Below are 11,064 nucleotides of genomic sequence, written 5' to 3' on the forward strand. Positions count from 1 at the left end.
CACGTTTGGATATTATTAAATTATTATTTAATCGACTGATTTCGTTTGCACTGTCCGAATTTCATATTTCAAAATTTTATTCTGAGGATCAATAGACTGTTATTTAGTTTTTGTATGTTCTTGTAATTTTTATTTTTGAATGTTAAATGTTGGTGATAAAATTAGGTAAAACATTTTCGTGCTTGCATTTAATTAAGAAATTCCTTTTGTTAGTAGTCTTCGCTAATCATTGAAAGTTGATGTTATTTGTCTGCAATGGTATACGGCTTCTGAACCATATTTATTGTAAACTGTGTTGAAAAACGATTGATCCATTTTAGTTCTGGAGTATATAATATAGAATTTTATGATATGAGTGGAACGAATATTAATTGTTTAATATGAACAAAACAGCACTCAGATTTGTTTAACACAACTTTATTTTATGATTACAGACGTTTCGAGAACCATGGTGTGTCTCATCTTCAGTGTAATTTCAAAAACAGTTACTTATACTACACACATTCTTTAATAATTTATTTAAATTTCATTTAATTTTTGGTATACAAAAAACACCAACTATTCCTTGCAATGCTTGACACCGTACTAAAGAAACATATAACACTTACAGAAATATTCTAAACAAATTTGAAGTACTTATATAGATGGAGACAGAGAGGGTATCATTATAATGTAAACAGAAGGAGTGCTATCGCATACAAAATCGATAAAAATGAAAAACAAATTAATTTATTGAAAAGAATAAGATAAATGAAAAATTTATAAATTATTAATGATGTTTATATAAGTGTCATGTAAATATTTGTGTCGGTTCTTAGATTTATGCTATTGTTAGTCCGAACTATTAACATTGATTCTGCCATGCTCCGTTTAAATAAGTCTTTCTCATGGAATAAAATTTGGGGATTGTCAAAATCAAACTTATGGTTGTTGATATTAGCATGATCCACAAGTGTACTTTTAAATTTTTTGTTATCTATTTTTTCACATTGTAATTCATGTTGCCTGAGTCTCTTTTCTAAGTTCTGGCAGGTCTGGCCAATATAAGAGCAATTGCAATCCAAACAATTTACTTTATAAACTATATCTTTCTTTTTTGTTAATGGAGTTTCATCTTTAATTTTGGAATATAAAAATTTTAATTGTTTTAATGGAGAAAAAGTAATACGAATATTGTGTTTTTTGAAAAGTCTTTTTGATAATTGGTTAAAATTATTGTCAAGATATGGAAAATTAATGAAAAAGTTTTTTCAGGAACACTTGTTTTGCCAGGCTCTTCCGGTTTCTTATCAAAAGGTTCAAGTAATTTTGCGACTCTATTTTTAATAATTGGACAAATTAACTTATATGGAAAATTATTGCCAAGTAGGATCGTTTTAACTAATTTTATGTTTGTATCATAAAACAGGGGATCAGATAATAAAATAGCGTGATCTACAAGATTTAGAATGGTAGAAATTTTTATATTGAGAGGAACATGCGAATTAAAATTAATGTATCTCCCGGACCAACTATCTTTTCTGTACCAGTCTGTATAACATACACCGCCTCTATTAATGAGTTTTACGTCAAGAAAATGTAACGTCGAATCATTTTCAAGTTCCTGAGTGAATTGTAAAAAGAATTGTACTCATTGAATTTGTTGAAAACATTATCTATATCTTTTTTATTAAGTAATATTAATGTGTCATCGACATATCTGAAATAGACCATAGGTTTGGAAGGTAAAGAATTTAAGACATGATTTTCCAAATCTTGTAATACTAAATCCGCCAAAACAGGACTTAATGGGCTGCCCATTGGACAACCTCTCTTCATCGTATAATATTTTTTATTAAAAGTGAAATATGATGCTTTTAAAAGTAATTCTATTCCTGAAATAAAAATTTCCATCGGTAAACAAGTGAATTCAACTATTTGTATCCATCTTTTCTTTATGGCTGTAATAATTAGATCATGCGGAAGATTATTAAATAAATTAATGACGTCAAGACTCATAAAGGAACAATCAGGAGGAATTACTTTATGTTTATATGTTCTATTAACTGGAAAGAGTTATTTAAACGGTATGGAGAATCTATGGTGACATTCTTTAAAATATCTGAAAAATATTTTGCTAAAAAATAGTATGGCGAATCAATGTAGGAAACAATTGGTCTAAATGGGCAATTAGGTTTATGGATCTTTGGAAGGCAATAGAATTTTGGGTTAAAGGATGTTGTACTTTTAACTTTAATGATATGGTATTATTAATATGTCCCTTTTTCTCTAATAAATTTATAAATTTAAAAACCTGTCTATGGTGATAGTTGTTCGGATCCGATGCCAATTCTTCATATAGAGATTCATCACTGAGAATTTTCTTTGCTTCTTTATCATATTCCTCTTTTAACAAAACCACTGAAATGTTTCCTTTATCTGCCTTACACACTAATAATTGTTTGTTATCTTGAAGAAATTTTTTTGTAGCTATGATGTCCCGGTAGATGTAAGATGTATCATTCTTGCACTGTACTTTGTTTTTGTGAGTTTTTTGAAATGTTGTAAATTGTTTCATTAACATAAATCTTATCCGTTCGATTTCTTTTCCTTCTGGATCTTTGATTAATTTAAGGCCGGCTTCTAGGCTGCTAATAACTTTAATTGAATCATTGAATGTTAAATTTTTTTGTTGGATTGAAAACTTTGGACCTAAGGCCAATATATATTTTATATTATCTGGTATATGAGTATCCGTTTTGTTTATAACCCATTTGTTCCAATCTAAACCTGTATTGATAATCGGATGTGCTTTGTCTCTTAGCTCTATTAGTTTCTTAAGTTTGTTGCATTGTTTGTTCTTTATCTGATCAAAAGTTTTTGGTATTTCTTTTGTTCTAGAAAAATAAATTTATCGAATTCTAATTCTTCTAATGAGTCCTGTGTCACACGTTTGGATATTATTAATTATTATTTAATCGACTGATTTCTTTTGCACTGTCCGCAATTTCATATTTCAAAATTTTATTCTGAAGGATCAATAGACTGTTATTTAGTTTTTGTATGTTATTGTAATTTTTTATTTTTGAATGTTAAATTGTTGGTGATAAAATTAGGTAAAACATTTTCGTGCTTGCATTTAATTAAGAAATTCCTTTTGTTAGTAGTCTTCGCTAATGCATTGAAAGTTGATGTTATTTGTCTGCAATGGTATACGGCTTCTGAACCATATTTATTGTAAACTGTGTTGAAAAACGATTGATCCATTTTTAGTTCTGGAGTATATAATATAGAATTTTATGATATGAGTGGAACGAATATAATTGTTTAATATGAACAAAACAGCACTCAGATTTGTTTAACACAACTTTATTTTATGATTACAGACGTTTCGAGACCATGGTGTGTCTCATCTTCAGTGTAATTTTCAAAAACAGTTACTTATATACTACACATTCTTTAATAATTTATTTAAATTTCATTTAATTTTTGGTATACAAAAAACACCAACTATTCCTTGCAATGCTTGACACCGTACTAAAGAAACATATAACACTTACAGAAATATTCTAAACAAATTTGAAGTACTTATATAGATGGAGACAGAGAGGGTATCATTATAATGTAAACAGAAGGAGTGGTATCGCATACAAAATCGATAAAAATGAAAAAACAAATTAATTTATTGAAAAGAATAAGATAAATGAAAAAATTTATAAATTATTAATGATGTTTATATAAGTGTCATGTAAAATATTTGTGTCGGTTCTTAGATTTATGCTATTGTTAGTCCGAACTATTAACATTGATTCTGCCATGCTCCGTTTAAATAAGTCTTTCTCATGGAATAAATTTAGGGATTGTCAAAATCAAACTTATGGTTGTTGATATTAGCATGATCCACAAGTGTACTTTTAAATTTTTTGTTATCTATTTTTTCACATTGTAATTCATGTTGCCTGAGTCTCTTTTCTAAGTTCTGGCAGGTCTGGCCAATATAAGAGCAATTGCAATCCAAACAATTTACTTTATAAACTATATCTTTCTTTTTTGTTAATGGAGTTTCATCTTTAATTTTGGAATATAAAAATTTTAATTGTTTTAATGGAGAAAAAGTAATACGAATATTGTGTTTTTTGAAAAGTCTTTTTGATAATTGGTTAAAATTATTGTCAAGATATGGAAAATTAATGAAAAAGTTTTTTCAGGAACACTTGTTTTTGCCAGGCTCTTCCGGTTTCTTATCAAAAGGTTCAAGTAATTTTGCGACTCTATTTTTAATAATTGGACAAATTAACTTATATGGAAAATTATTGCCAAGTAGGATCGTTTTAACTAATTTTATGTTTGTATCATAAAACAGGGGATCAGATAATAAAATAGCGTGATCTACAAGATTTAGAATGGTAGAAATTTTTATATTGAGAGGAACATGCGAATTAAAATTAATGTATCTCCCGGACCAACTATCTTTTCTGTACCAGTCTGTATAACATACACCGCCTCTATTAATGAGTTTTACGTCAAGAAAATGTAACGTCGAATCATTTTCAAGTTCCTGAGTGAATTGTAAAAAAGAATTGTACTCATTGAATTTGTTGAAAACATTATCTATATCTTTTTTATTAAGTAATATTAATGTGTCATCGACATATCTGAAATAGACCATAGGTTTGGAAGGTAAAGAATTTAAGACATGATTTTCCAAATCTTGTAATACTAAATCCGCCAAAACAGGACTTAATGGGCTGCCCATTGGACAACCTCTCTTCATCGTATAATATTTTTATTAAAAGTGAAATATGATGCTTTTAAAAGTAATTCTATTCCTGAAATAAAAATTTCCATCGGTAAACAAGTGAATTCAACTATTTGTATCCATCTTTTCTTTATGGCTGTAATAATTAGATCATGCGGAAGATTATTAAATAAATTAATGACGTCAAGACTCATAAAGGAACAATCAGGAGGAATTACTTTATGTTTTATATATTCTATTAACTGGAAAGAGTTATTTAAACGGTATGGAGAATCTATGGTGACATTCTTTAAAATATCTGAAAAATATTTTGCTAAAAAATAGTATGGCGAATCAATGTAGGAAACAATTGGTCTAAATGGGCAATTAGGTTTATGGATCTTTGGAAGGCAATAGAATTTAGAACATTTAGACAATTTACAACATTTCAAAAAACTCACAAAAACAAAGTACAGTGCAAGAATGATACATCTTACATCTACCGGGACATCATAGCTACAAAAAAATTTCTTCAAGATAACAAACAATTATTAGTGTGTAAGGCAGATAAAGGAAACATTTCAGTGGTTTTGTTAAAAGAGGAATATGATAAAGAAGCAAAGAAAATTCTCAGTGATGAATCTCTATATGAAGAATTGGCGTCGGATCCGAACAACTATCACCATAGACAGGTTTTTAAATTTATAAATTTATTAGAGAAAAAGGGACATATTAATAATACCATATCATTAAAGTTAAAAGTACAACATCCTTTAACCCCAAAATTCTATTGCCTTCCAAAGATCCATAAACCTAATTGCCCATTTAGACCAATTGTTTCCTACATTGATTCGCCATACTATTTTTTAGCAAAATATTTTTCAGATATTTTAAAGAATGTCACCATAGATTCTCCATACCGTTTAAATAACTCTTTCCAGTTAATAGAACATATAAAACATAAAGTAATTCCTCCTGATTGTTCCTTTATGAGTCTTGACGTCATTAATTTATTTAATAATCTTCCGCATGATCTAATTATTACAGCCATAAAGAAAAGATGGATACAAATAGTTGAATTCACTTGTTTACCGATGGAAATTTTTATTTCAGGAATAGAATTACTTTTAAAAGCATCATATTTCACTTTTAATAAAAAATATTATACGATGAAGAGAGGTTGTCCAATGGGCAGCCCATTAAGTCCTGTTTTGGCGGATTTAGTATTACAAGATTTGGAAAATCATGTCTTAAATTCTTTACCTTCCAAACCTATGGTCTATTTCAGATATGTCGATGACACATTAATATTACTTAATAAAAAAGATATAGATAATGTTTTCAACAAATTCAATGAGTACAATTCTTTTTTACAATTCACTCAGGAACTTGAAAATGATTCGACGTTACATTTTCTTGACGTAAAACTCATTAATAGAGGCGGTGTATGTTATACAGACTGGTACAGAAAAGATAGTTGGTCCGGGAGATACATTAATTTTAATTCGCATGTTCCTCTCAATATAAAAATTTCTACCATTCTAAATCTTGTAGATCACGCTATTTTATTATCTGATCCCCTGTTTTATGATACAAACATAAAATTAGTTAAAACGATCCTACTTGGCAATAATTTTCCATATAAGTTAATTTGTCCAATTATTAAAAATAGAGTCGCAAAATTACTTGAACCTTTTGATAAGAAACCGGAAGAGCCTGGCAAAACAAGTGTTCCTGAAAAAACTTTTTTCATTAATTTTCCATATCTTGACAATAATTTTAACCAATTATCAAAAAGACTTTTCAAAAAACACAATATTCGTATTACTTTTTCTCCATTAAAACAATTAAAATTTTTATATTCCAAAATTAAAGATGAAACTCCATTAACAAAAAAGAAAGATATAGTTTATAAAGTAAATTGTTTGGATTGCAATTGCTCTTATATTGGCCAGACCTGCCAGAACTTAGAAAAGAGACTCAGGCAACATGAATTACAATGTGAAAAAATAGATAACAAAAAATTTAAAAGTACACTTGTGGATCATGCTAATATCAACAACCATAAGTTTGATTTTGACAATCCCCAAATTTTATTCCATGAGAAAGACTTATTTAAACGGAGCATGGCAGAATCAATGTTAATAGTTCGGACTAACAATAGCATAAATCTAAGAACCGACACAAATATTTTACATGACACTTATATAAACATCATTAATAATTTATAAATTTTTTCATTTATCTTATTCTTTTCAATAAATTAATTTGTTTTTTCATTTTTATCGATTTTGTATGCGATAGCACTCCTTCTGTTTACATTATAATGATACCCTCTCTGTCTCCATCTATATAAGTACTTCAAATTTGTTTAGAATATTTCTGTAAGTGTTATATGTTTCTTTAGTACGGTGTCAAGCATTGCAAGGAATAGTTGGTGTTTTTTGTATACCAAAAATTAAATGAAATTTAAATAAATTATTAAAGAATGTGTAGTATATAAGTAACTGTTTTTGAAATTACACTGAAGATGAGACACACCATGGTCTCGAAACGTCTGTAATCATAAAATAAAGTTGTGTTAAACAAATCTGAGTGCTGTTTTGTTCATATTAAACAATTAATATATATATATATATATATATATATATATATATAATATATATATGAGTGAGTTCTTGAGGGCGATACATCAAACAAAGAACTCACTCATATATTTCAACATCAAAATTAACTACTAAATCATATATATATATATATATATATATATATATATATATATATATATATTCTTGAAATGTTTATTTGCAGAAAGTCGTCGAATTTATGTATAATATATATATATATATATATATATATATATATATATATATATATATATATATAGATAAGTCCTGGATTTTTTTAATATATTGATTGTTTCTTTTCCGAACAGTAAATCCAATAATTAAAAACAATTTGTTTTTTGAAGAAGTTTAATACGACGTTTCGGAACTAGGTACGTTCCATCATCAGGTTTATTCTGCCAAATACAATGTTTTTTTAAAAATATTGATTAACATTAATTAATGATGGTCATTACAGATTAATTAGAAAAAAATTATAAATGAATCGATTATGTACCGGTGTAAAGAGAAATAAAAATTATCTAAAAAAGGTTTTATGTAAAATTGAGTAGCAAAAATTATTTATCTGTAATAATTTATATATCCATATCACTAATATTTTTTTGGTAAAAATACTCGATTTTTTGGAGGATTTTTGTAAATGTTACGACTACACAAGACTTAAACACACTGATATGGAGTTCTGTCGGCCAGATGTAAGGGATAATATACGGAATTCTAGGCAAAAATGATTTTTTATGACTTTTGTATTGGTAATTTACGAAAAAAGAGGAAATATTGCTTTAGTAAATGTTGAGAAATATTATGTACATATATACATGTACATGTATATGCACACCTACATACTCATACATACATATGCACATATCTATATATTAATGTATCTACAATTATATACACGAACATATACGCAAGTGCATGTATATAGTGTATATACAAAAACATACATATGAGCACATATATGGATGTGCATATATTACAACACATATACATGTATATATATATACATACCCAAAAATTATTAAAGGATTAATTGTTTTTAATTAGGTTTAAAAAATTTAGATACGGGTCATGAATGATATTATGATCTGATCTTTCATTAACACAATTTGACGAATTAAAAAGATTAAACTACTTTCAGAAAAAAGTCACAGAAGTGCTTTGGAAACTTCGGCTTTTATGATGAGTGACGCTTAATTCATGTTGTCTCATTCTCTTATGTATTAGTATATTCTATATCCAGGAACAGCTCTATATTCTTTTAAAGAAATGTTTCCAAAAATTAAATCCACCACCCCTCCTAAATTCAATACTAACATAGTTTATCCAATCTCTTGCAAAAATTGTCAAAAACAATACATTGGCCAAACATCACAATACATTCATAAGAGAATGAGACAACATGAATTAAGCGTTACTCATCATAAAAGCCGAAGTTTCCAAAGCACTATTGTCCAACATTCCATTGAAAATTAACATAATTTTACCTATGAACCCAATATTTTATATAAAGAGGATTGTACTTTTAAAAGACTTTTTTCTGAAAGTAGTTTAATCTTTTTGAATTCGTCAAATTGTGTTAATAAAAGATCAGATCATAATATCATTCATGACTCGTATCTAAATTTTTTCAAACCTAATTAAAAACAATTAATCCTTTAATAATTTTTGGGTATGTATATATATATATATACATATATATATATACATGTATATGTGTTGTAATATATGCACATCCATATATGTGCTTATATGTCTGTTTTTGTATATACACTATATACATGCACTTGCGTATATGTTCGTGTATATGATAGTAGGTGCATGAATATATAGATATATGCATATGTATGTGTGCATATACATGTGCATGTATATATATATATATATATATATACATAATATTTCTCAACATTTACTAAAGAAATATTTCCTCTTTTTCGTAAATTACCAATACAAGAGCCATAAAAAATCATTTTTGTCTAGAATTCCGTACATTATCCCTTACATCTGGCCAACAGAACTCCATATCAGTCTGTTTAAGTCTTGTGTAGTCGTAACATCTACAAATATCCTCCAAAAAATCGAGTGTTTTTAACAAAAAAATATTAGTGATATGGATATATAATGTTATGTAATAACATGAATTATACGTGCTCTATGCTATACATTCAAACTACAAGAGCATTGCAAGGGCAGAGAAGTTTTCCAGAATGCGCCACTTCCGGGATATTCTCACGTACTCTTTGCAATAAATAGAGTAAGATTTCGTATTGTAACTTAGAGTATGTCTTAACACGAATCTATGCTAGTTTGTGATTTGAGTTATTAAAGATTAAATAAAGTTATAGTCAAAATTAAATTCAGTGTTTGTATTAGACTTTGCGTAAAGACCCTTTCAGCCTATACCAGTATAAAGTGCTCACTGTTCTGAGGAGACTCATACCAGTGTTGTTATTTTATATTATAACTATAAGCTCTGCCCACGACACCAGGAAAAGGTTGGACGGATCTAGCACCCCATTGGAGAGTGAATCAAGCAACATTTGGACCCAACCAACACCCCACATACATCTCATATCATTTCAATAAATGATTACAGGTAAATAATTTTTATTACTCTTTACACCGGTACATAATCCATTCCTTTATATTTTTCTTCTAATTAATCTGTAATGACCATCATTAATTAATGTTAATCAATGTTTTTAAAAAAACATTGTATTTGACAGAATAAACCTGATGATGGAACGTACCTAGTTCCGAAACGTCGTATTAAACTTCTTCAAAAAACAAATTGTTTTTCATTATTGGATTTACTGTTCGGAAAAGAAACAATCAATATATATATATATATATATATATATATATATATATATATATCGTGTATATTTAAGTCAAATTAATTAAACAATTAAGTTTTATCTCTCCTAGGTCAAAGTGGTCTGCGAAACTCGTGACTGGAATCACTCGGAGGAATTGAGAAAATCACTTATTAATAACTACACTAGGGTGATATTTAACGACTTGCCCATGGCTATTACTGGTCCAACACACGAAAATATTTAGAAGGGCAAGGTTTTACCATTCTTTCTATTATATTATCTTTTTCTCGAGAAAAATAGTAATGAAAGTCCAAGTATAACATGTGGGTTTTAGTATGAATATACCTGAAAAAGTAAATGATAGTTTTATTTACTTCTTGTGATAATTGAATAATCAATTGCATACCAATTTAGTTTGTATATATTGTGTTTTGTTACTATATATATAAATATCGTTCCAGCAAAATAACTTAACCACATGCAATTAGAAGCTGTAAATACCAAATAATTATGATACTTTTGCAGAGAGAAGTACCAGTAAAATCGGATTCATATTTTGCTAAATTCCATTCTTTTTCGTATCGTTAACAATATTCTACAGTTTTAGAGCGGATTTTACTATAACATACTCTTCATGGAAAAATAGTTTCTATTTTAAAAAGTGCAGACACCATAAAAAAGACCTTACATGCATTCACATGTTTTTTTTTAAAAAAAAGTACTAAACTTTTAATAATCAGTGTACTCACAAAAACAAATAAATTTACACGTGATTTTATTTCAATGAATATAACTATAATTCCGATATCCTCTGAATTGTAGGGAAGACTGCGTACGGTTGAGCTACTTTTATATCAGATATTTTGTTTCAGTTAGCTGGAAAAAAGTAAAATGTGTG

The 11,064-nt window shown here is 27.9% G+C and overlaps 1 protein-coding gene across 1 annotated transcript in view; it reads left to right on the forward strand.

Annotated features, from left to right (window-relative positions):
* The window catches only part of LOC113371448 (L-threonine ammonia-lyase), a 280,098-nt gene extending 269,688 nt beyond the window's left edge, over window positions 1–10,410 (forward strand). The window contains exon 8 of the mRNA XM_026612075.1: window positions 10,276–10,410. Coding sequence (XP_026467860.1) covers window positions 10,276–10,410 — 135 coding nt within the window. The remainder of the gene's footprint in view (window positions 1–10,275) is intronic.
* Window positions 10,411–11,064: the final 654 nt, after the last annotated feature.

This window comes from Ctenocephalides felis, unplaced genomic scaffold (genome assembly GCF_003426905.1).
Source record: "Ctenocephalides felis isolate EL2017-DRISC unplaced genomic scaffold, ASM342690v1 CF-g0.4_SCAFFOLD_01492, whole genome shotgun sequence".
In the NCBI taxonomy this organism is placed as follows: domain Eukaryota; kingdom Metazoa; phylum Arthropoda; class Insecta; order Siphonaptera; family Pulicidae; genus Ctenocephalides; species Ctenocephalides felis.